Genomic DNA, 25,647 nt, shown 5'->3' with positions numbered 1-25,647 from the left:
GGGCAGCTACCACAGTCCTTACCATGGGAGATCTCAGCAAAGCATTTGCATCCCAACAAAGTGGCTACCACAGGTATTCAAGACTGAACAAAACAAACTTTAAAGGTCACCTCGAGATATTAGAATTAAAAAAAGGACAATGATGGACGAGGGCGGTGCTCACACATCGAGTGTGTTTATAAAGTAAAAAAGGTCCCCTAGACAGAAACTCCAAGGAGTGCAGAGATCGAAGTGACAACCAGGTTCACCATTCCGAACCTGTTCTTCTGAAATTAATGCATACCTCTTCATTTTACCACCAACAGCAGCTACAGCTAAAGTGCTTCGCTGTACATTCACAAAGCATGAATGACATCTCAGCCTGAATGAACTCTATCCTGCTTCATCTGAACTACTGGAAGCTGCGGGAAGTTCTGCTAACACTAAGAAATGATCTCTCACAACCCCCAGACTCATCCACAGCTGATTTCTGTTTGAACTTGTCAAGTTGTTATCTCAGGTTAAATGCTTAGATGTTACAGGTGATAAAGGTTCAGGCCATTTCCACAGGGCTGTAGATCAACATCAGGCGGCTACATGGGATTTGCCCCTTCATGTCACTGGACAGGGAAACAAGCACCCTGCCCCCAACCCCAGGTTTCCATTTCTGGGTGTCCACTCCACAAGGGGATGGCAGTGTCTGGCCTGGTCCTAATGCAGGGCTGGCCTTCAAACGGGAGGGGTATAAACTGTGCAACTTCAGCGCCACCGACTTCTTTGATGCAGTGACTTCAGGCCAATGAAGTTTCACATTTTCTGCACAATCTCATATTTTGTCTGTTTTCTTTAGTTTCTAAAGCACGTTCTTTAGATAAATGTCATGTTTGGAGTAGGACAGGGGTATTACCCAAATTGTTCGTTTACAATTGTTCGAATGAACAATTGACCGAATTTAAAGGGTCACGATTGACCTTTTCACAATTGACCGAATATATAGGGGTGTTGGGGGGTTTGGCGTTGGGCGGAGGGTTGTGGGGGGTTCCCCCCACATATATGGTACAATTGACCTTCACAATTTGGTCAATTGTGAAAAGGTCAATTGTCATTCGAACAGTTGTAAAACGAACAATGCGTATACAACCAGGACAGGAACTTGATTGTTTCTTGCTTTTCATTCCTGATAGGAATTTACATTGATGATTGAATGCTCTAGTTGAGAAAATATTTAAATAAGGATACCTCTTTTTAATATCCTTCTAAAACCACTATTTTTTGGTTCTGGGTGTGGCGGCAGTCTTTATGCTGTAGCGAATTCTGACAGATATATAAACAAGTGGGATGTTAAACCTACGTTTCTCCAAGTCACTTGCCTCTTCATCATATGTGTAGTCTCTTAATTGGCAATTGAAAGCTGAAACCTCAAGAAAATGGTAGATTATAACAAGAAAAACAAAAGATAAGATGTAAAACAGATAAGCATACGATACCTCGGAATATCACTCCCTTTTGTTAAAGCCTACTGTTGCTGGTCTCCAGGCATTAGGCCCCTCATCCAGTCTTCCTAAGCACCCTTCCAACTTAGCACTGCCCTTACTAGGCACCCTCCATAACCAACCTGGATGGTTGGCACCCCCTCCTGTCCCGGGTCCGCCCCTCCACCATCATCCCTCGGCACTTGCCCCCCTGGGCTCCCCATAGCACCTGCCCAAACATGGGCCCTCGCCCCACCTCTTCCCCTTCTGCCCTGCACTTCTTGCTGCTGCACTTGCATGATCCGAATGTCACAAGGCCTAGAAGAGCCGTTATTATTTATATTCCCTTGTCCCCAGTCCTTTTGTCTTGTGACGCCTGGAAACACATTGTGTATAGGCACCATATAAATATGCAATAAATAAATACATATGATTTACAAGCTACTTTTCACTTCACCACCAGTCACAAGTACATAAATGCTCACTTCTCGACCCAACGCTCAGCTCCCACTAGTCCTACATTATCAAAAATACAATGGAGGTCATTACGAGTGTGGCGGTAAGTGGTTAACGGTGCAGGTAAAGGTGCTGGAGCCATCAACCCCTGACCGCCGCATTACGATTCTGCTCGCGGGAACCCGCCAAGGATGCCTGGTAAAACCAGGCGCCCTTAGCGGGTCCCGCGAGCAGACCAGGGTGCTAACAACGGGCCCGTTATTAATGGGCCCGTTGTTAGCACCCTCCCCATTCCCATTGAGCCCTATAGGAGCTCGAATGGGAATGGGGATGGGTTGCTTGAATTAGGAAATACGGGGCTCACCAAGGTCGGAATGGCCCGGTAATTCCTCATTTAAGGGACACGGACCCGGTACCCGGTAAGGGGGTAGCCATGCCGCATGGTTGCCTCCTAACTCGTAATGACCCCCAATGTCTGCTGCTCTAATGCCATCTATGCTATTTGACAATGTCCCCACCTGGGCGCAGGTGTGTGAGATCGGATGACCATGGGGGCCAGATGATGCAGGACCTCAGAGTGGTATGGGCCTAACGGCCTGGTGCACCTCTCCCCCCACTCCCTCATCTGGGTCAGGGGACAGGGTCTCTTTACATGTGATATTCTGAAACATGTAACCCTCTAATAGATTGTGGACTGAAAAGTGTTGTGGGAAAACCAAATGTGGGTTTGTGGGCCTGTTAACTGGCAATGTTCGCACAAATTCGTCCACAACAAAGAATTAGTAGCCAGTTTACCTAGCTAGTTTGCACTTCGGTGGTGACCAGAGAACTATTGGTCACAAATGTTTTTAAAAATAAACATCCCATGTGAAAAGATATTGTCGTAGCAATTTCATTTTATCTAAAAAGTATTGAAATGTTTCCACAAAAATGTAATTCTGCCCCTTTTCCAGTAATATTCATAATACCAACGATTTCACTATATTTTGTGAAACCTACAATTACAGTCATACAGCTACACGTGCGCACTTTCAGACGCATCTTCCCTCACCTCTCCTACCCGCAGAGAGTCACAGCAATCATGGCTATCGTCCTCTCGCCGCCTAGACTATGTTAATTCCCTTTACCTGGGCGCACCTGCATATCATCTCAGAAAGCTCCAATGGGTCCAGAACACCACAGTTAGGATCCTCATGGCCCTCATACCCAGAAAGCACATCACACCCGCCCTCTGTGTCCTCCAATGGCTCCCTGAAGGGCGATGGGCCACTTTCAAAGCCATGTCCATCACCCACTGTGCCCTCCACAAGACAGGCCCAGAACACCTTCAAAACAAAACCCATTGGAAACCTGCGCTCAGGCACCACACTCGTCCTTGTGATCCCTCCCTTCAAATCGACTAGAATCGGGGGTTTCTCCTTCTCCGTCCGAACTCAATTCCCCATAGCATCCACCGCTTATAGGATCACCTCGCCTTCCACAAGGCACTAAAGACCTGGCTTTTCCCCCCTGCATCCTGACGACCCCATGCCACACTTTGGCTTATCTAATCCACCTGTCAGATAGGACGAGGCTGCCATGAACCCCTCATGAATGGTTCTGAACGACAGAGAGAATAAACTCCAGCAGACTACAGGAAAGAATCTGTGCAACAACTATGAAACCAAGAAACCAGCCAGGAAATATGGGTATGTATCGCCCTCCATATTGATGGAAGATAGCCGAAGGCACGGCCACCCACCCGCACGGATCTGCTATCATACACTATTTAAGACACATGGCACAACTTTGCCATAAAAATGCACATATGTGCCACGACTTAGATTTGGTCTAGCTGGACACATAATTAGTCTCCTGCACCCGCACACTCTCCCGACTACCTCACAAAACCCATCCACATGCCAGCTTGTCATGGGTAGCTAACAGGGACTTAGCCACCCCTACCTACCTTCGTATTGGCTAAAATGCACAATTCTAAACTCCTCTGATTAATTTCCCATGCCTTGAACTTCGGTCCACCGAGGGCATTCACCTACAGTGCTTTGAGGCCATACCAATGGGAAAAGGCACTACACAAATGACAAATTTCGTTACATTACAAGTGTGCAGTTATAGTGGGAACCTCAGTGACTAGTCACTGGGACTGCTGTAATGCACTCCTGTGAATACTCCAGATCCACAGACTATTCATCCCAAGGACTCTGTTAGACCAGAGGAGATAAAAGAGTTTCAGCTTTGGGATCTAGCTTTTGTAATAAACTACCAAATTCTTTTCAAGACTGCAAAGATTTTTCTAGAGGCAGGCCCCGGCTAAAGCAGTGACTGTTCAGGTAGGTGTAAAGAACGGGTTCCAGCAGGCTTAAGATCAACGAAGAGAGGCAATTGTATTCACAAAGGCCATGAATAAATGTTCCAACTGACAGACCAGCTGAGAGAAATTCATGAAAATCTATACAGAGGACCTCTTTGTTTGCCTGTTCCACCCACATGGCTGTCAACAGTGCCCATCCACAAGCCCTTGCAACTTGCAGCAACTTGCTCCCTCCTTTCTACCCCGCCCCCTGCCCGAGTCACAGCCCCACCACTTTTTTGGCACACTTTCACCACTGAAGCAAAGTTAGATTTATGCGGAAACCAAGGCCTAACTGACCATGCATTGAGAGGAAGAAGAGGTCTCAAATGTAATGTTGGAAGTGCAGGCCTCCAAAAGGGACTGTAATCTCTCCGTAGACCAGAGGCCAGTCCTCAGCTGTTGCATTAACTGCCAGGCTACTATGCAAGTCTATGCGAAAAGGACAAGTATACTCGTCCTTGGCACTTAAGGGGTTAATAAAAGCCAATGCTCCATGGTTCAGTGCCACCGATGATTACCCAGACATTTCATTTGACAACAATTAAGAGAATTAAGAAAAATGTCTTTTTCTACTAACCAAGAAGTAACCAATGCGGAGTGATGGAGCAAGAATACATGTTCGTGACACTGCAGCGTTATGGCATCCGGAAGCCTGGTGAACGCTCACCCTCCAGCCAATCCAGGAGATGCGGAAGACTTGAATGTATTTCTGCACCCAATTACGATATAACACAGGGGGAAGGAACCAGGAAATACTTCATGTAGTTTTACATGGACTCACATATCATTCAACACCAGACGTATCGGACTTGAGGCTAGCTCAATCGCAACGAACGTACCCAACATGAGTTCGATACACCAGTCCGACTAACTTAGCCATTCATGTTCCGGATGTCGATAAATTACCACACGTGGGAAATAACGGTGGTACTGTATATTATAGTGCTTAGAAATGGGAAAAGTCTGGTCTGGAGTGCTATATAAATCACCAAATTATTATGATAGTTTGTCAGCCCACATTTGGCAGCCTGTTCCAGCCCCGAACAATTGAGCTAAATGATCTCAGTTCTGCAAAAGGAAATCCAGTTTATGATATAAAATCAAAAAGGCCGCCCATAACTCATCACATGAAATCAAATGAATGATGCAAAGAGGTTCAGGCATTTAGAAAATAAGTCACAGCATTAAAAAGGACCGGGCCCCTCCTGCTTGGGCAGATGGCATGGTCTCATGCCAACCTCCCAAGCAGCTGCCCCATTCCAGCTGCACGAACAGCATTGCGCTCAGGGCCAAGCACAGCACCATTTAATTAGGCAATGAAAGAAGAAGAAGAAAGGGAACTTAGCAAGATACATAGGCCTTGTTCTAAATTTACCGGTCTGGAATCAATGTACCAGTAATTCCGTTCACCGGCACGAGTCCTATGAGACTGCATCGAATGGGCAATTCCAACCCTTATCGCCACTTGTAATCTGACGGTAATTCCGGCAGACCAAGTGGCGGTAATGGTATTACCATCTGGTGGTATCCCACCTGATCTACTGGCGAGATACCGCCAGACATGTAATGAGGCCCATTGTAACATCCAACCTCCAAAGCACCTGGATAAGGGAAAAAGTCAAAGCAGCAGAATGGCTGATTAGTCAGGAGTTTCATCCCCAGGGGGCGGGGGGACTCGATTTTAAAGTGTGTATGATGTAAAGGACCAGAAGATGAAAAGGGAACAGGGCAGGGCAGTGCAGTTTGTTGTAATGAAGTGATAGAACCGTCCACAACAGTCAGGGTAACTGAGGGTGTGTTGGTAGGTAGGCAACCTGCCAGTCGCTCAATGTTAGTTTATCCACATACTTGGCAAGGAAAACCACGAGCGCTGCCAACTGAGACATTGCAGTGAAGTATTGCGATCTCGGGCAAACACTAATTACAAGTTTGACTGTGCTAATTCAGTTACCGCCACTTTCCCTGCACCGCCAAATGATACTATTTGTCTGATTTACCGCTGGCAGAAATACTGCGCGGTTAATCTGCCTTAAATCGGCAGATTTACTGCACCGTAACTCCACCGGTGCTAAACCGCCAAAAATACCCATAGAATCGTATGGACTCCAAAAATGGGGAATTACCACCACTTGTAATCCCATTGTCTGCACTTATCTTGCACTTGCCACCAGCTGGCCCTATTTTATTTATTTTAGTCTACTTACCTTGTACTGCACTTCCCCCCTCCCCTTCCCCTTGCACTTTTTCCCTTCCCCTTCCCCTGCACTTGCGCGATCTAAATGACACCTGGCCTAGTAGGATCGTTGTCTGTCTTCCCCTTGTTCCCCCCTCCCTGCCTCGTCGCGCCTTGAAACACTTGTGTATAGGCGCGTTACAAATGCCTTATCATATCATATCATTGTACCTCCACGGGACCAAGTGGCGGTAACAGTAGTTGAGTTTGGCAGGCCCTGTATAGTCTGAGCTCCTGCTTTCTATGGGAATGTATTACTTACCATATTCAACTAAACCAGTGATTAATATTTAGTTGCAAGAGTAAACTGCACTGTCTTGAAATTAATCCAATTAACTGTCCTGCCGCTTCTCTGACAACCTGGCTCGCAATAGCCATTGGGCAAATGGGGCTTTAGCCTCCTCGCCCATGTAGTCTGGGTTATGTTAAACTGCTAACAGTCAAGACACCGATGATAAAAAGTGTCTGGGCTCACCTGCTAGCAAAGGCCCAGCAATTGCTGCTGAAATTGCTTCATTGATAGCAGCTTCACTTTTAGCAATTGAAATGGTGATGGTATGTTACCACTTGCATGTCAGGGGTGTGCTTGGGAAGCAACAGGAGACAGTGGGCCTCATAACGACCCTGGCAGTGACGGTATGAACGGTGCTGGTAAAGCACCGGCACCGTTCATACCGTCCCGCCGAATTACGAGTTCTGCTCGCGGGTGCATGACAGCCTTACCCGGCCGGCTGTGCGGCACCCGCGAGCAGAACTGGTAATTGCGCCGGCACCGTTATTAACAGTGCCGGCGCATCCATGCTCCCCACCCCCATTCTGCCATATGGGGCAGCATGGGGACCAGGAGCCCAGCATTACCGCCACCCGTGAATGGACAATTACCGGCCCATTCAACTCGTAATGGGCCGGTTATTGCCCAATCGCGGGAGGCGGTGCCGGTAGCGAGCATGGCAGTAGCCGTGCCTCCCATACAGGCACGGCTACCGCCATGCTCGTAATGAGGCCGAGTGTCACAGAAGTCCTTATGTGCTTTGTTTACAGGGAGAGTTACGGATGCTTTGAACACAGCTTTACCAGAAGATTGTCACTAGAATCAAGTGTGAAGTCAATGGCGAAGTGGGGATCCCACAGCCCATGTGATGTGGAGAGCCCCGCCACCACATGTCCTGGGTTAGACCCCCTCGGACAAAAATAAACCAAACATCTTTTTTTAAAACAAAAACAACAAAAAGGAAATCGTTTCTTTTTTTAACTCACTCTTGCCTTCATAAAGACATTGGGCCTCATTACGACTCAGGCGGTAAGGGGTTTACGGCGGCGTAAACAGCGCCGACCCTTACCGCCTGATTCCGAGCGCCATGGAGGTTTTAACACCTGATTTTAGCAGGTGTTAAAATCCATGGCGCTAAGGGACCTTGATGTTAATTACGCCACCGTAATTTAAGGTGGCGTAATTAACGCCTTCCCCACTCCCATTATGCCCTATGGGGCAAAAATGGGAATGGGGAAGGGTAAATGGGGATTGGGGACTTACCGCCCCGCCAACCTCGGAATGGGGCGGTAAGTCTGCCAACCACCATGGCGTAAACGTAGTTTACGCCATGGTGGTAAAGGTACGACCCAGGCGGTAACTTACCGCCTGGGCGTAATGAGGCCCATTATTTCTGTATCTGTAACAGAAATGTCTTTACGAAGGCAGAGTGACTACAAAAAAAACGATTTATTTTTTAAGTTGGAGGGCTCCTCCCACCCCATGACACGGAAGCCTCCAGCCTCCATGGCATGGGTGGGGGGAGCCCCATGACTTCAAAAAGAAATAGTTTCTTTTTGAAGTCACTCTGCCTTCAAAAAGAAATTATTTCTGTTACAGTTTGGTCCTTTAACAGAAACAATTTCTTTATGAAGTAAAATGGCTCCCCCCTTCCCCATGACATGGAGGCCCCAGATCCTCTGCAGATGACGGGAGCAAGTGTTCCTGGCTGCTGCAGGAAGCTGAAGGCCTTGTTCCCTGGACCAACGGATTAAAGGTAAGAAAATGTAATTTCTTTAATTGTGTGTGCATGCATGTAAGTGTGTGTGTATATATATATGTATATAATGTAATGTTCGCAAATGAGTGAGTGCATGATGTATGGGTGGCTGCCTAGGTGGCTGCCTGGCTGTGCGTGTGTGAGTGTATGGTGAAAGGGTGCACGCTTAAAAGTATGGGTAGCTGCCTGAGTGTGCCTGTATGGTGAAAGGGTACAACCTCAAATGTATGGCTGGCTGGGAGTGCGTGCATGTGTGTGTATGGTGGATGGTGTGTGTGCTTGTGTTCTGGGGCGCAACAAAACCTACATTTCGTGGGGGCTAACCCTTCAAATGTTGGGAGAGGTGCTAATGTCACAGGCGGTGGGGGAGGGGAAACGTTTTTTGTGTTGGGGCATCTAACTTATTTACACATTCTAATAAGACTATTCTAGAGCAGCTTCAATGTTACAAGCAGTTAACTCTCTCCTTTAAGTCTAAAAGCACCTACTTATGGACTGCTGTGAGAATGAGCGGTCTCCTGTCCCCTCTCTACCCTTCCAATCACTCCCATGGCATGCAAATACTAAACACACATCACGATTGCAATTGCCTAAACAATTATGCATTTGAATGCAGGTACTAACAGTGAAATGCTTTACATTAGTAATTGCTGGGCCTTTGTTAACATCGTAACCCAGGTGCCGTTTAACATCTGTGTCCTATTCTGTCCGTCAACGGCTCTGGAGGTCAGCCAAGTCAAGTCAAGACAACATTTTTTAGGGGGATGGGGGAGGGCTGAAGCCCAGTCAGATCAATGGTGTTGAACCACTGCTTGTGTTTAATGATATGATTACTCATTGGTAATCTTCATTACTCCTAGCCCTATTCTTCCTCATCCCAGTACTGGTGTATGAGGCAGTTTGCCTCATACACAAGTACTGGGATGAGGTAAGGGGAGAGGTAATGCCTGGCTTAGTTACATGTAATCATCAATACTCCTAGACCCTCTCTTCTTCGTCACAATACTTACTGGTGAGGTAAGGTGCCTCATACGTAAGCACTGGGACAAGGAAGAGGGACGTAGAGGTAATTCTGGACCAAGGATCTGATTTGAGGGGTTGGGGCAGTGGGGTCGAGGGGATGTGTGGGGGGTTTGGGGCAGGATTGCGATAAATCACAATGGTCATCTATGTCCATGCTAAACAGGCATGATATATGGTATTAGTGGCAAGAGAGGCATTTTGGTGCAGCCAGTCTAGTCATTTCTTAGTTTGGCTTCACCTTTTTTAACTGGGCATCTCTTATAAAGCAGTCCTGCTAAGTATAATTACCTGGCTAGATTGGCATTTGGGTTCTGCTAGTCTAGTTGTTTGTTACTGTGGCATTGCATATTTTTCTGGCTATCTGTGATAAAACAACCATTATAAGTGTTATTGCGTGGACTGGCATTTTGGCACAACCAGTCTAGGTATGTCTAAATGTGGCCTGGCATGCTTTACTGTAATATGTTATTACGTGTCTAGCTTGGTCTATATTGTGCAGCCAGTTGGAAATGTTTTCATTGTGGCATCACATTTCTAATACTGAAGCATCACATTAATTAAAGCATTAATGTTCCTGTGCACTGTTGGTGACTTGCATGATTTGGATTTTTGGATTGGTATTACCCTACAAAGCAATTGCACTGGCTTTTTAGCACATTTTTCTCTGAAAGTGTGCCATATAATGCATTAAAACATACATATATACATATATCTTTCTCCAGGTTCAGTGTGCGGCGTACCCCTTCAGCAGCACGCTCATGCATATTGTGCAAGCGTGATAATCTAGGCCAGCCCAGAGTGTGACACGACCCATGATTTGTTGCCCAGCTGCTGGGGGATGGGGGCCTACCGCATGGCTCCGAGTGGAGCCCCCAAATTTGGTGCTACGCATAGGTGTCCTAAACACCACATTTGTCAAGAATATCCACAGAAAGAAAGTGTCTGCTGCCACCAATGTGTCCTAGGCACACTTTTACAAACACCAACAAATCCTTAGAGGGTGATAAGGGCCATAAAACAAAAGGACCCCTAAGAGCGGTACTGTAAGGTGCTTGGCACATAGATAAAAAGTTACCAAGAAATGGCAACCAAGTCGAAGACTAACGGAAACAGTTTCCCAGTACTGACAGCCTGAAGGACGTGTCAGTTTCCTCATAACAAATGATCGAATACCTATGGAAGCGCAGCTGAAGGCTGTGCTCCACTGGAAAAAAGTCAGGTTAGGTATTCCAAACAAAAGCAAAAAGTTTGGGGTGTTCACAAATGGAGGGAAAATTGTACCTAAGGGAAATCTTTCCTAACACGGGTCTCTTCCTCTCTGCCGCATCAGAATTCTGAAGAGGATAGAAACCGGGTCAGATTTCCTGCAAGGAGTGTATTTTACGCTGTGCTCCCCATTCAGTGCGGCAAACCTGAGCTAAACTGGTGCAGATGTTTTCAAATCTGTTGAAGGTTTGTTTCTAGGGGGTTTTCGGGCATTTATTCAATTTTCCTCCCTAATTTAATGGAGGGTGTTAGTCTGGGCCCCACCGATAATCATCTGTTTGCTAACCCCATTCAATGATTTTCTCTGCGTGGCCTTACCAGCGCACACCCCAATGAGGAGGCGGGACACAATGATGATCTCATAGGAGCGCGACAGCTCGCTGGTCCCCATCAGCACTGCAGGAATGATGGAGAAGATGTTGTTGAAGAGAAGGGTTCCCTTCCTGCATAGGGCGAGAAGAAATAAGATAGCTTAGTGGGGTGGGTGCCTGCTGCTAACATCTATATGCAACCCCCACGTCTCACATTCAATATTTGCCTTTTGTCCATCCAAAGTTGAGAAACATACAACACTATTACAGTGGTAAGAGGATAATCAGTTAGCGGTGTGCACTGGGTAAATTGTCAATATTTGCATTAACACAAATCAGTGTGTTCCATAATTGTGATGTGTGCACACTGTGGGGCAACTGTAAATCCTAATTGGTCTTCTTCTGCTTCTATGGATTACTGGACTGACACAGGTTAAAAGTGGTCCTGGTAGACATTCTAGTTGACCAGTTCCATATGGTTGATTCTGTTGGCATATGGGATTTTAGACAGCTAAATTACTTGTTTGCTAACTGCTACTGCGATGAAAAAAAAACAATTAGAAGTGCTTCTTCGAACCCATTACTGATTTCTAATGAGGTCTGTTCATATGATTAGGTTTAATATTTAATCGGCCGAATTTCCCTGGGTGTTACCAGTGGAATGTATTTAAAGTGTGATGAAAAAAAGTGGGTGGGCCTCATTCAGAGGTTGACAATAAAACAGTAGGAGTACCCCCATGTGACATGCCACAGAATTGACTCACTTAATTCCCTAAGTTGCATTAGCTCTCAGCCCATGAACGGCAAAAGAGAGGTATTTTTGAGAGTGGGCAGACTGAAGTTAGGTACAATTGGGTCAAATTGAGGTGGCAGGAGGAAGGCGAGTCCATTCTCCATATTAAACTTTATGGCAACGCATGCACATCCATTTTTAGTTTCTCAAGTTCATTTACTGTGAGAAACGCCTCCTTTCTACTGCCAGGTCTCTGTCACCCAGTAGCTAATTCCTTAACCACACCTTGAACCCAAACACTTGCACAACATACATGCTGTATGAAATAATACATGTATGAAGAAAATATGGCAGTCAGTGTTGTACACTTTGCATCTCTTGCGACACACGCTTCTGTTTGTCCCTGCGAAGGACCATGCGTTGGTGGTTGGAGCGCTGGTGAATCCCGAGCTTGACTACAGCAATGGCCTTCTTGCAGGTATTCCATCAAAACAAGCTCAACGGTTGCAAAGAGCGCAAAATGCTGCAGTGAGATTGAAATTCATAGGGAGGAAGTCTTGTCCTAACTTTACACTGGCTTACTGTAAACGACAGAATCGATTTTAAAGTCCTCTGTTTAATCTTCAAATGTTTAAACAACCTGGCTACACCATACCTGTCGAATAAATCTGTAGCTGACCAGCTTCGGCTGCGGTCAGGGGACAAATTGCTGTTGGTAATTCCTCCTTCTAACTGTGTTTTTAGGGGCGAGCGAAGATTTTAAGTCTATGGGGCCCCCGAATTATGGAACAGTCTTCCAATCGAGATTCATGTTCCCTTCTTCAATTCCAAACTCCCCCTAAAAACCTACCTGTTAAAGTGATTGACTGGCGGTCACTTGATTAGGGCTGGGTTTTCTGATTGCAGTGACTGCTTCTAAGTCTGATTTCCCCTCACTGCCTACTGATTTAGTGCTCTTTCAATCTACGCCTGGATATGATTCAGTTCATTCAGTGCGCTATATAAATGCTACAAATCAAACCTTTGGATTATCAAAGAGTGAACATTCACTCTACTCAGTTGAAAAAGTGAGCACTCGTTTTAGTACAGCTAAAGTACCACATGCCCTCCCTCCCCCAACACAAAAGTGGAAATAACACTTAAGAGCCCATGCAACACTCCCCTGAATTGGAGGACTCTAAAAATCACCACAAGTGGGAGATCGCATTATAGCTACAGCAGTGCAAATGTGTGATTTGTTACTCAGCAGAGGATACGGCGGGCTCCCACGCCATGGTCTTCGGGGGGCCCCCCTTAGTCCCGGCACCCCTCATTGGGGCTACGGCCGGTGTAGGGGTGGTGGTGGGGGGGGGTGGGCATGGCCAAGCATGGCTCCGCCCAGAAGAGGGGGTGGGTGACCTCACCATGGTGCGACAAGAGTGGCATTTTGGGTAATGAGTTGGTGGATCTGGCGGCGGGTGAGGGTATGAAGAGGGGAGCTGTTGATGTGACGTTGTGACGTTGCCTTTGAGTGTGGATGAGGTGAAGGCTGTGATGGTGAGACGGGTCATGGACGAGTGGCAGGAGAGGTGGGTGAGTGGGGTGAAGGGCAGGTGGATGTTTGGTGTTCGTGGGAAAGTGTCGGTGAAGGTGGATGCGGGGAGTCTGGAATGGAGGAGGGGGGAGGAGGTGATGCTGAATCGGTTGAGGATAGGGCATGTGGGGCTGAATGACTGTCTATTTCGACTTGGGAAGCGTGAGTCGAGGGTCTGTGCAGTGTGTGGAGTGCCTGAGACTGTGGGACATTTTTTGCTTAGGTGTGAGAGACATGTTGTAGAGAGAGAATTGATGAGGGTTCTGTTGACTGCGCTGGGTGAGGCTGAGCTGAGTGGGAGGGCTTTGCTGGGAGGTGACGGGGTGAGAGGCAGGAGGAGGAGCAGTGTGATGCAGGATTTTGTGAGGCAGATGGGGCGGTGGGAGGAGTTGTGAGTTTATGTGTGCTAAGTATTGATTGGTGGGTCTGGTGCACATCATCCTTTAGGATGGGGAAGCGCCTGCGTGGGCCCGCCCACGCCTCCGATAATTGAGAAGAAGAAGAAGGGGCTGCAGCACGTGACGTGCGCTTAGTCTCTTGCTTCCTGCCTCCTGTTTTGTTGCTGTGTTTCATGTTTTTCAGCGAGCCCGTTGGAGTTGCAGAGTTCGGGAAGCAGGCTCTGGTTTGAGTCAGGGCAGTCGTGTCGTGTGGAAGTACAGATATGGGCTAGAATAGGAACATCGGTTGAAGAATGTGGGGGCTGAGGTCGTGGGAGCAAGTTAGGCGGCTGACCGGATGCAGAGGTTAGTGGGAACGCAGGGCGGCAAGCAAGTACGTGTTCTTATGGGAGTTGGGGCAAGTACGCATCGGGCTGTGGGGTCGCGAGGCCGCCGGGTGATGGTCATGGGGTTAGGGGAGGACGGCCAGCATATGGAGGAGGTACATGAAGGGCCTAAGTAACGTAGTCGTCCCGGCACGGTGCCGCACACGTGAGTGGGGCATCTTATGGGTCATCGGTATAGAAGTGGGCTGTGGGGATTGATTAATTGGTAAGGTGCGTTTGCAAGCATCCCCTTTTTCTGGTATTATTATAAGAAACACTTTGTGGTGGAGGGCAGGTTGCCGTGCTGTGGGTGTGGGGGTACAAGCGGCCCTTTAATTGGGGTTCACAAACTAATAGGTTGAACTAGATGGGGTTCCTGTTTGTAAGACGCGGGACAATGCATTTTTCAACGCAAAGCGCCATGTACCCAGGAGAGCACGGCTGAGGTTTTGGGCTCCGGGCTGCAGTAATTAGGGAGGGGTGGGAAGCAGGAGAGTCATGGGGGATGGGCACTGTTTGGCGGTGTTGGATTCTGTGCGCGGTAGTTAGGGGGGGGGGCAGTAGCTTGCTGGTTATATACCCGGCAAGGAAAACAATTTGGGATGGGTTGACCCAGCCAGTTTGCAGGGATGGGAACAGGGACTGCAACTCCCAGAATATTGCCTGTGACACAATTTTGATTGCAGCAGCTGTGTATGGATACTTTGCGGGAGAGAGCTCAGAGCCAACCCTCGGGCTTGCGAGCATGAATTGGTTTGAATCGCGGGACGGGGAATCATTTTCGTGATATTAAGTGAAGGCATCCTTTGGGGCTTGTAATGCTAAACCGTTGGAATTAGAATGCATTAAGTGTCATTTTGAATGTGTTGAACCACGATGCAGTGCGCGGGATGGGTTTCAATATGGGATTTAAATATTTGTGCTTTGAAACCTGCAAAACGTGGTGCGACGTGGGTTGCAATTTATAAGTTAAATTGATAATGCTTGTCGTCATAAATGGAAATAAACCTCAGTGCGTGGAATGGGTGGCAAGAAGGTAATTTAAACACTTAAGGGCCTCATTACGACTTTGGAGGCAGCCATGGCTGGCCCGGTTCCCTGAATGGGGAATTACCCCCATTCCGAGTTCGGAGGGCCGGTAATTCCTCCCTCAGGGAACCCGGGCCGGACCTTCCCATTCCCATTTGAGCCCCCATAGGTTTCAATGGGAATGGGGTCGGGAGCTAACAACGGGCCGATTCCGACTGGCCTGTTGTTATCTCCCAGGTTCCCTTGCAGGACGCTTGGTAAAACCAGGTGTCCTTACTGGGTCCCGCGAGGGGACCTCGTAATTTTGCGGAATGGGTTTAACGGGTCCGCCTCCATTAGCGGAGCCCGTTAACCCATTCTGCAAAAGTCGTAATGAGGCCCTTAGTGTTTGTATATTGAAGTGAGTTAAACCGCGGCACGGCCAATAGGTTTCAACATAGCAATTAGAATGCCTTGTGTTTTGGCTGAAAGCAGGGTGCAGGAGATGGGTTTAATTTATAACTTAAACACATCTCGTAGTTCCCCTAAATGGGTCAACACACGATGCGGGGAAGGTGGCTGGAAACCTCGTGGCTGATGGCGAACGCCATAAGGGGCTAGGATTCAGGTGAGGCATAGGTTCACATTGTATCATGGTTAGGGACTGTTTCTTTTATTACCCCTCGTTCCCAGTTTGCGGTGGGGCGATCTTCCCTCGCAATTTGGATACAATACGAAAGTTATATGATCCAAAAGTTTCACAGGCAATTGCTGAATTGGGTTTTGATGCTATGGCTTGGTCGTTCTTAGTGCAAGGTTTTTCACATTTATTATTACGCATGTGTTTTCATTTGGGAGCTGTGCAAGGATTTCAGGGTGCAAAAGGTGCGCGCAAATTGAGGTTGAGGAACGGGGTATGTCGTGGGAGTGATAGTCACAGCATTTTAAACATTGGCACATGCAATGCGTTAACTTCGCATTTGGGCGCCTGGGGAGTGGTTGAAAGGGCTGGGCCGAATTGCTGTGAGGGCTCATTTTGCCTGGGGGAGCACCCAGTGCCTTGGCGTCCATCGCAAGGATTGCCCGGTTACTGGCAGACAGGTTAATTACCAAGGGCTGGCAGGGCCACAAGAGGCGGCCAAGATGGGAGTGGACTGCTTTGCAGGCAGAGTACAGGTTGCTCCCGGATAAAATGAGCACCTGGAAGGTAAATTCACTGAGCATTGTTGCGAGGGTGCTCCGGTAGGCCCCTCAACAAGGGACAAGGACACACAAGGAGCATGGTGTCAGGGTCTTGAGCAGGCGGGAAATGGGGGAGAGGCACGGCACCCGCATAGGAGCTAGGCACAGGGCACTTTTGGGGGGATCAAACCAACACACTCATGGCACAAAACGCAGGTCACAGCAGAGACCTATGGAGCACAGTAAACAGCAGGCTTGAGATAAAGCACGGCTGGCAGCCACGCACGCTAGGGCAGGCCCAATCGGTTGGAGCCCCTTCTCCTTGAGCAAAGGGGTACAAGGGAGTCGGGTGCTCTGGACGGTGCCACGGGTAGGGGGCAGGGAGGCGCAAGGAGAAGGATAATGCACTTAGGGACATGGGCTGTGGATGTGACATTTGACTTTGTAACGCACTAGCTCCGGTGTATAACAATGGCTTTATATGGCTTCTCATGCTAGTTGGGATTTTATGGAACCGGAAATTCTGTTGGGGTAAAGGTTTCGGAAAAGTGACAGAAAACAAAATTGTATGTAGTGATTCAAACTCGGTTTGGGCCAGAGGCAGTGGGAAAAAATGTAATAATAGTTTTCCCCTTCCAAATGCGGACTTGTAGCCATGATGTGAATTGGGGCTTTTGGCGTTGATGTGCAGACTACACTTTAAATACAGGTCCCATTGCTGCTAGATCTTTGTAGCGTCTTCGAGGGCAAGCAATGCTCGAGTGTGAATGGGGCAGGGTAGAGTGCTAGGCCTTTTTTGTTTCCCTCTCCATTAAGATTGCAGAATGGGGTGTGAGCGGGCACTTCTGAGGTCACCACGGACCTTCCCGGGCCCAGGCGGGGGGTAGCAGGACCTCAGGCAGTCAGGTAAAACACTGAGTGGTCAGCATTGTTAGCAAGTCAGACAGTGAGTGTGGCCAGAAGAAACCCTGCATCATGGGCAATGCAGCACAATCTTGGATATGGCGGGAACTCAGAGGTTTTGAGCCCAACATTACGCCACACGCTTAAATACAGGTAAATACCAATTTGGCAAACCACAATACCCAGTACGCCCCACAGACCTCATCCCCAGACTCCCCGGAACCCTGGCGAAACTCACCCATACCCCCGATAAAGGAGGCTGACCCGGTTATGGAGCAATGCGGCTCAGCGGGCACCCAAGGTTTAACAATCTTCCCCCACTTCATATAGTTGAAGAGCCAACCTGCAAATGGCTATGTGCATTAACTTACTGAGTATTCCCAGCTCAACTTTTAGGTGCACCCATCCCTTTACTTCACCTTGCTGCTATACCATGACGCAATAAGACCAACCATAAGAATTATTTTTGGATGAAGTTATCATTCCAAGATGGACAGTCTGGTACGCTCCTATTGTACTCTTTCAAAATGCCTCTATGAGAGTTGGAAAGGTGGCAAATGGGACCAGTTAGGTTTCCTGTATGCTTAGCTTTAAATCACAGAGCATTTCATGACTACGCATTCAGGGGCAACACGTCTGCCTTGGAAGCAAAACGACACGGGGTAACACAAGCACGACCCGCAGGTCTGGGGTTTCGAAACTTCTGGGTACTAGTGCGGCATTAGCGCATTAAAAGCAACTGCCAAAACATCATATATCCAGGTCACAGTGCAGCGGGGCAGTGGGATGGTCTATGGGGGGGAAAAAGTGCTGGCAGGGAGGTGGAACGCAAGCAAACGGTAAGGTACTTTACCAGCAAAGTGTAACCAGAGCTAAAGCAATGGGCGAGCAAATAGTAGGCGCAAGTGATAAGTAATGGTAAGGGTAGAGCTGTTTTACAAAATAGGGGGGAAAACGAGAACAGATGACTTCACTGGAAGGTCTGCCCCACGGGTTTGGTATTATAGCAGTTCACAAACAGATAAGTCAAACGTAATTGGGCTGGCCAAGCTATGTTTGAGGTAGGGTGCGCAGGCGGGACCCCCTCTCCCTCTTCAGGGCAGGGGTGCTTTGGCTGGCGTATCAAGGAGGGGCACAGAGGTGGTTCCAGGAAGGGGCAGGAAAAAGCACAGTGTGATAGGGGCCGGAAAGGTGAACTAGGTGGGGGGAGAAGGCAGGACGCATTGGCTTCCCAGCAAGATTAGGTAAAGGTGAAGAGATTTAGAAATTGTAAGGGTATGTAAGTTGAAGGGCAAGGGTGTACAAACCAAAAAAGAAAGGAAAACTAAGGGAATTAAGGGAAAGGAACGATAAAGGGACTTTGCAGGGGGTGCAAAAGATATCAGCAAGGGGGCAGTTGGCAGGTAAGGACAGGCAAGAAGTACTGGCGGGAGAGGTGGAACGCAAGTAAACGGGAAAGCACCTTCACCAGTACAGTGTAATTATAGAAAGTAATGGGTAAGCAATCAGTAGGTAAAGTGATAGGTAAGGGGAAGGATAGAGCTGTTTGGGAAATGGGGACGGGGGGAACCAGAATAGATGACTTAGCTGGAACAGAATTGGGCTGGGCAAGTTATGTTTGTGGTGGGGTGCGCAAGCTGGATCCTCCTCTCCCTCTGGCAGGGGAGGGGTGCTCTGGCTGGCGTAACAAGGAGGGGCAAATGGGGGTTCAAGAAAGAAGCTGGAACACATGGGGAGTAATACAGAAGGAAGCGTTGGCTTCCCGGTAAGTTATTGAAAAGGGGAAGAGGTTCAATAAGTGTAAATGGATGTAGAAATGGAGAGCAAAGTAATATAAATTTAAATGGAAGGAAACTAAGTTTACTTTGGTTAGAAATTACACCCAGATGACGGGGGCGGGCGACTTGGGGCTCATGGGCAGGAAGTAGTGTGGGGGAAAACTGATGGAATAATGGAAAAGGAACTAGGTTTAACTAAAATAAAAGAAATTACGCAATTGCTTACAAGCGAGGGCCCTCCTGGAAGGGATCACAATGGGCGGGCAAGGCCCAACACACCTCAACTGTCGGAGGGGGGGCCTCCTACAAAAGGAACCACACGGTCAAAGGAAGACCTCACTCCAACATGCCACTGTCTGGACAGTTGGCCCTCCTGCCAGGAAGCACGGACACGATGGAGCTGAGTCGACAAGGAATGCTGTCACGCAAGGGTGACGGTGGGGGACAGGGATCCCCAGCACAAATCATGCCACCTGTGGAGTCCGGAGGCCAAGCTTGTCTGAACAGTGTTTGGAGTATAGCAGGGTGTCTGAAGAGCACAAGGCGACCAGGTGCCTGAGGGGGAACTCACTGCTGTTGCCCGCTGGGAGTCGTGGTGGAGGAACTGGTCGCAGTGATGGCTTTCGGTCATAAATGGCCAGCCAATGTTACATGGTGTTCCCGTTAGAAAGTACTGGCGGATACCACAAGGGAACTGCACAGTCATAAGTTTATTATGAACGGTGCCCAGGAGTAATAGACTCAGGGGAAGTCCATGTTAAAGGGGAGGGTTAGGGGGCTTGGAAGACTTGCATTACATTCATTGAGAAATCAGCACGGGTCAGACTACAACCTCACCCCCCATGAATCAGTAACAGAGAGGCGAATGAGGACACCTCTGACTCTACCATCGAGGACTAGGAGTGATGCCTAGACAACTGCAGAATTTTTAGGAAATGAGTTACATGCGTATTTAACATGTAGGACCGCTAGTTTCTCCGTCATTTCAGTTCAACTCGGGCGTAAGGGGTGTCAGTCTCAGGACACAGATGAAGACCATTCAACAACTGGATACCAAGAACTACCTGTTCTTAAACTATTTAGTGGAGATCACATATTGATCCGCAATTTCACATGGAAGTGGCATGAGCCCGTTTTAGTGGTCCTTTTATAGTGGAGAAGGTTACTCCATCTGCAGTGAAAGTTCAAGGAAGGTGTGCCTGTATACACCTTAACGACGTGAAGCCATATGCTGGTGAGACCGGGACAACCCTATCCGATTCGGAAGCAAGTCAAGAGGAAGCAGTTCAGCGCATGCAGACTCGATCGATGATGATGAAGAAGAAGGATGCAAAGATTGTGGAATAAATAAATGCAAATGTGAATTTGGACTGTGGCTCCCCTGGACACTCCTTATAGATATTTTAGCAGCAAGTGAGAAAGTTATTCTTCTTGAGCCACAGGAATTCGTTGAAATTGGACCTTACAAAGTACTGAGATAAATGGAAAATGCCTGATCCGGAATTCCTTTTTGATGATTGGAAAAGAGAGCAGTTCCCAGATTTGTTTCTCACTGAGTTTCTTGTTAGACGTATAGTCCTGTCTGTTGAAAATGCCCACAGATTACTTGTTATGATCTTTTATTATATAATTCGAGTTCATCCTTATCTTGTTTGGCGCAACACCAACACTTATGTGTTTTTACGAGATCCTATAAATCGTCCTGCATCAGTTGGTTACTTGTGCAAATAATGAAGAGATTTGGCAGCTACCTGAGCACTTAACAAGGCTGCCTGATTAAAAAGGTTTTTTCCTACCTTAAAACATAAGTACACAGGCACGATGAGATGTATGGAGCATGATGCAGTTCCAGAGAGTGAGCAAACTCAACGACCTGTGGAGAGACATCAGTGTTGGCGCTTCATGTACTAGTGCATAATTTATGTATGCACAGCATCTGTTATTGTTTTTCTGTTTTTACTGATTCAAGCTGCATACCTTGTTGGTTCTAAAAGGATAGAAGTCCCTTTGATTCTCCCCATTCCAGTGACGGATGCAGAGTTAGAGGTTGTAAGCAAGCCAAGGCCATATGTGATCATTCCTACACAAATGACGCATGAAAGGCCACCCATTTCTCTGAGGAGTGTTCCAATGATTCCCCTTGTTGGAAGTATGTATACTAATGTATTAAATGAGAGGATTATAAGAGTTCATTTGGCAAGAAAGGGGCACAAGGGGAGTGCAAGGGAAGATGATCATGAGCTAAATGAGTATTTAGACAGCACAGCACATTTGGGGAACAACATGTGGTATCCACACATGAAAGAGGTAGGAAAGAGAACCTCTGAGGAGGATTGTTATGTTTGTGCTCGCCTACCGTATGCTATGGGAAAGTCTGAGATATTCATAGCTATAGAGGTATATGTCCAAACAGCCCATTGCTTAACTCACCTTGCACTCTGCCATACAAGAGGTCAATTCCAGGGTCAAACAGCATCTTAAGTCTGGGCAACTGAATGGACAGCGCCAGAAGAAGATGACTATGTTCAAGATCTAAAGACAAGAGCAAGAGCACACACCAGAGATCATGTGATAAGATATGAACAGCCAGGCATGAAAGGAGCATGAATCCGCTGGGAGATAAATAAAAAGCTCAATTGCCAAGGAAAGACTGAACAGTACTTTCTCAAGATGGCTGGGAAGAAGGCATAGTTGTATGCAGAGCTGTGGCAGTAACTGGACATCATAAACCAGTTATAGAGCGTGTGGAAAAAGGATGCAAACCTCTCTGGCCGAGGCTTGCGAAGTTGCTGACGTGGGTCGAAAACAGATGAGGCTCATTGCAGATAGTGCCTTTGGCCAGTGCAGAAGTGTGCTTCAGAAATATTGGCACAAGGGAAGCTGGAGAAAACCAAACATTTGGGGGAATTCCTGATGTGTCAAGAATGAAGGATGGGACAGTAGTGATAATGGACCACTACTGGGACTGCGGATCCGGATCATATATGAAGCTGCCCAGAGTTTGGGGAGGACTATGTACAATGGTGATTATCCATGTTCCAGCATTAGTAATTCCAAAGAGTTACCTGAACATTGGTGAGTTTCCAAAAGAAAATGCTCACCTGAGAAAGAAAAGATCAGTTGAACTCCTTGATTGCATGAAGAGGGAAAAGTATTTCTCAGCAAAGTCAATAGAAGCTTTTGATGCTATTCCGTATGTACACAGAATATTCAGCAAGACTGCTTCAGTTTTTACTATTATCTTTATGCTTGTGATTTAGATGATGGCGAATGACAAGTGATTACAAATAACCAGATGGGAGATTTTGCAGATGATCAATACTACGATAAAGGGATTGAATGCTATCAAGGAGGAGCTGAGAGCCGTACGACTTATGACTCTTCAGAACAGATATGTTCTGGACATGATCACAGCTATGGATGGAGGTGTTTGTGCCAAAATCGGAAAATCATGTTGCACGTTCATACCTTCTCATGATGAGAATGGCACCTTGACAGAGGCCTTAATGATGTTGGCAAACTTGCACGTCAAGATGGAAGATGAAGTGGAAGATATTGTTGATGACAGCGGGTTTGCGTCAATTTTCTCATGGGTTCCACAATGGATGGCGAACATTTTCAAGTTCCTTGGAGCCCTGTTAGTGATTAGCATGTTTGGATTCTGTGTGGTTAGGATTATAATTGCACAGTGCAAAAAGACTGCAAAGAAAGCGACAGGAATGAAGATCATGATTGAGGTTGAAGCCGGATTCAAAACTAAAGAGTTGACAGATGAGGAAATCAGAGACTATGTAAAGGCTAATATTCACACACCTGAGGGAACAAAATTCCTGTATCCAAGGAACCACAAGAAGTATGTTGGAAAATGGATTTACTGCAGTCCAAATGGACAGTGCAGTCTTATGACCTGGAATATTGATGAGCATGTGAAGTCAGCAGGATGTCTGAAAGGAGTAATAAAGATATGGACTCCAAAGAAACATTTCTTCAGACGAGGGTGTGAAGACTGATGGAAGAGTGGTCGATGAATCGCCCAGAGGGGGGAGTGTAGAGGGGGAGCCAAGTACCTCTACCGGAAGTTTCATCCCTATACTGCCTGTATGTTGGCAACCGGAAATTTCAACATGTGCAATACACGTGAGTGTGCCAATATCACGAAAAGTCCTTGAAACAAGGTATCCATTGAGAAAACCCTATATGTATCCACAAAGAAGTGATGATCGTCTAAAGGAAGTTCTGGAAGAAGTGTGAAAATGAATGAAAGAAAGAGCCGGTGATGTCACATGAAGTTGAGGTGACGCACACAGAAGAGATGTATATGAAGTAAGAACATAGACCTTATAGAACCTGATGGTGAAGTAATTAAGTATGTAACATTTTTCCCCTGAAAAGAAGATTGCATGTGTGAAGAGGCACCGAAGAAAATGCAAAACCATTTGACAATTGTACAGATGCAGTAACGCAAGTAGACAAAGTAATCATAAGGCTGGCTACGTAGTGAATAGATTGCGGTGATGCGCTGATGTATATATGTTCCACAATGCACTTTAGTAAACTTGCACCTTGTGAATGGATGAATTGGAAGTGTGGCACCGCAGAATAATAGCTGACGGTGAAAGAAGATTCGAGAAAGGCCTGTCTGGCCCAGAGTCAAGAGTCGGGCCCGCTGAGGGCCTGCCATGTACTCGAGAAGATACAAAAACTTGAGAAGTAAGCTCAGTTCCTGTTTGAGGCATAATGAAAACCATCAAGGGTGCCATGATTTCTTCATTTAATGGTATTAAAAAACAACGAAGAGCTCAAAATGTAGTCTCCAGTCACATGATCGGATGAGAATAGACTTTGTGTCAAGCTACACAGAGGCCAGAAGATAAGACTAAGCTTCACTCCCTTTTAATCCCACGCGCAGTGAGTCTCTGCAAGGCCAAGTTAAAAGGTTTTAATGTAATTGCAGACCGCAGGAGTGATGATGGATGTTGGGCTAATTGGGTGGGGAGGCATGACCAGGCCAAACCCCCCAGCACCTTGAGGCCCAGTTGCATGCTGCTAGCGTGTGGAAACTTCCAGAAGGGTACTAGTGTGCCAACCAATTATAGAGGGCCACGTAGCAAAGAGCCCTATAATTTGATAAGCCAATAGTATGTCATATATTTTCATGACACGGATGATTACTTGCACTTTGTTGCCCACCTGACCATAGAGGTCCAATCACATCACTGTAGCCCATAGAAAGTATACATAGATGTTCCCCGTTAACCAACCACAACGCCTAGTAGGTTTTTTTATTTTGTCACTTAACTTGACGTCGCTCATGATGAATATTTAGTATAAAGGCAATGGTTTTTATGAATTATGTTGAGATAAGTCTGTGTAGTGTCGGTTGATGTCCGTTGTATTACCTGTTTTAAATACTTGTAATTAAAACAGCTGTCCCTTTTGCCAACTTTTTGAGTCGCTCTGATTATTGATGTTTGAGTAAGATCTGCATCCCCCTTCTATCTCAGATACTGTTAACTCGTCTTAAAGGACCCGTTGTCCGGGTTCAGTTTCACTTTCTGTCTCCAACTCTGGTGGTCTCAAGACCTCCACCAGGATTTAGTCCTCCAGTAAGCTGTTCAAAATGCTCCTTAACAATACACTGTAGCTCCTGCTAGATCCTGGGTTATGGCCCTCAAGAAGCTCTCTGTACCTTTCTCTCCTTTCAGTCTAAACTGCCAGTATTGAGAATGTAAGCTTTGCTGTGGATCTTGCAACTAAGAGCTTTATACCAATTTTTCTGACACACGTTGACAGACTGAAAAGTAACAGCATTGAGGAAACTAAACTGGAAAAATGTACCGTCACTACAGAGCATGCACCACCCTTCCTGTTCTCCATGGTCTCTCCCAAAGAGGTTTTTGCAGCAGTACATCGAATTAATCTGACTTCCTGTCCTCGGTAACCTTACCCATCCTTACATTGAGGCACTAGCCTCTTTCATTGCAAAATTCAACTGTTCATTTTCCGAAAACATAATTTGATCACGCCATTTCTAAAAAAACATCAATACATCAGATTATTTCAAAACAACGCCAATGACACCCAGCTGGTCTTTGATCTTCATGGCTAGAATAATCATGTCCTGGATAGAATACACTTCATTTTTGGCATAATTAAAAAATGGATGCGAGAGAACTGGCTCTACCTAAATTCTCCCAAGACAGAAACTTTTCTCGATTCAATGAGAGCAACTTAGCAAGCATGTTTTAAAAAACGGAACAACCAAGGGAATATCTGAGTCTCAAGACAAAGTAGAACCATTAGGAACGATAATGAGTGCTAGGTTGATCATGGCAAAACATACTAACGAGATAGCCAGTAACACTGCACATGATCTTATGCTCCTCCGGCAGATCAAACCCTCCTTGTCACAGGACCACCTCCGACTCATAGCCTGGTCTATTCTTGGCTCCAGAATTGATAACTAGAACCCACTATTTCTAGGAACTCCCAAATATGCAACCAGCCTTCTTCAATCATTGATCAACTCTGTTAAGGTGGGAGTCACGTGAAAGTTGCATACCTGAATATCTGGTTGATTTCGA

At 46.8% G+C, this 25,647-nt stretch overlaps 1 protein-coding gene across 1 annotated transcript in view; it reads right to left on the bottom strand.

Moving 5' to 3' along the window:
• SLC2A5 (solute carrier family 2 member 5) overlaps window positions 1-25,647 on the bottom strand; it is a 307,480-nt gene that overhangs the window by 173,095 nt on the left and 108,738 nt on the right. Inside the window, exon 5 of the mRNA XM_069610031.1 lies at window positions 11,131-11,255. Within this exon, the coding sequence (XP_069466132.1) occupies window positions 11,131-11,255 (125 nt within the window). The remainder of the gene's footprint in view (window positions 1-11,130; window positions 11,256-25,647) is intronic.

Source organism: Ambystoma mexicanum, chromosome 8 (assembly GCF_040938575.1).
Source record: "Ambystoma mexicanum isolate Mex_15411 chromosome 8, UKY_AmexF1_1, whole genome shotgun sequence".
NCBI lineage: Eukaryota > Metazoa > Chordata > Amphibia > Caudata > Ambystomatidae > Ambystoma > Ambystoma mexicanum.
This window is presented reverse-complemented; position numbering and strand designations above follow the sequence as displayed.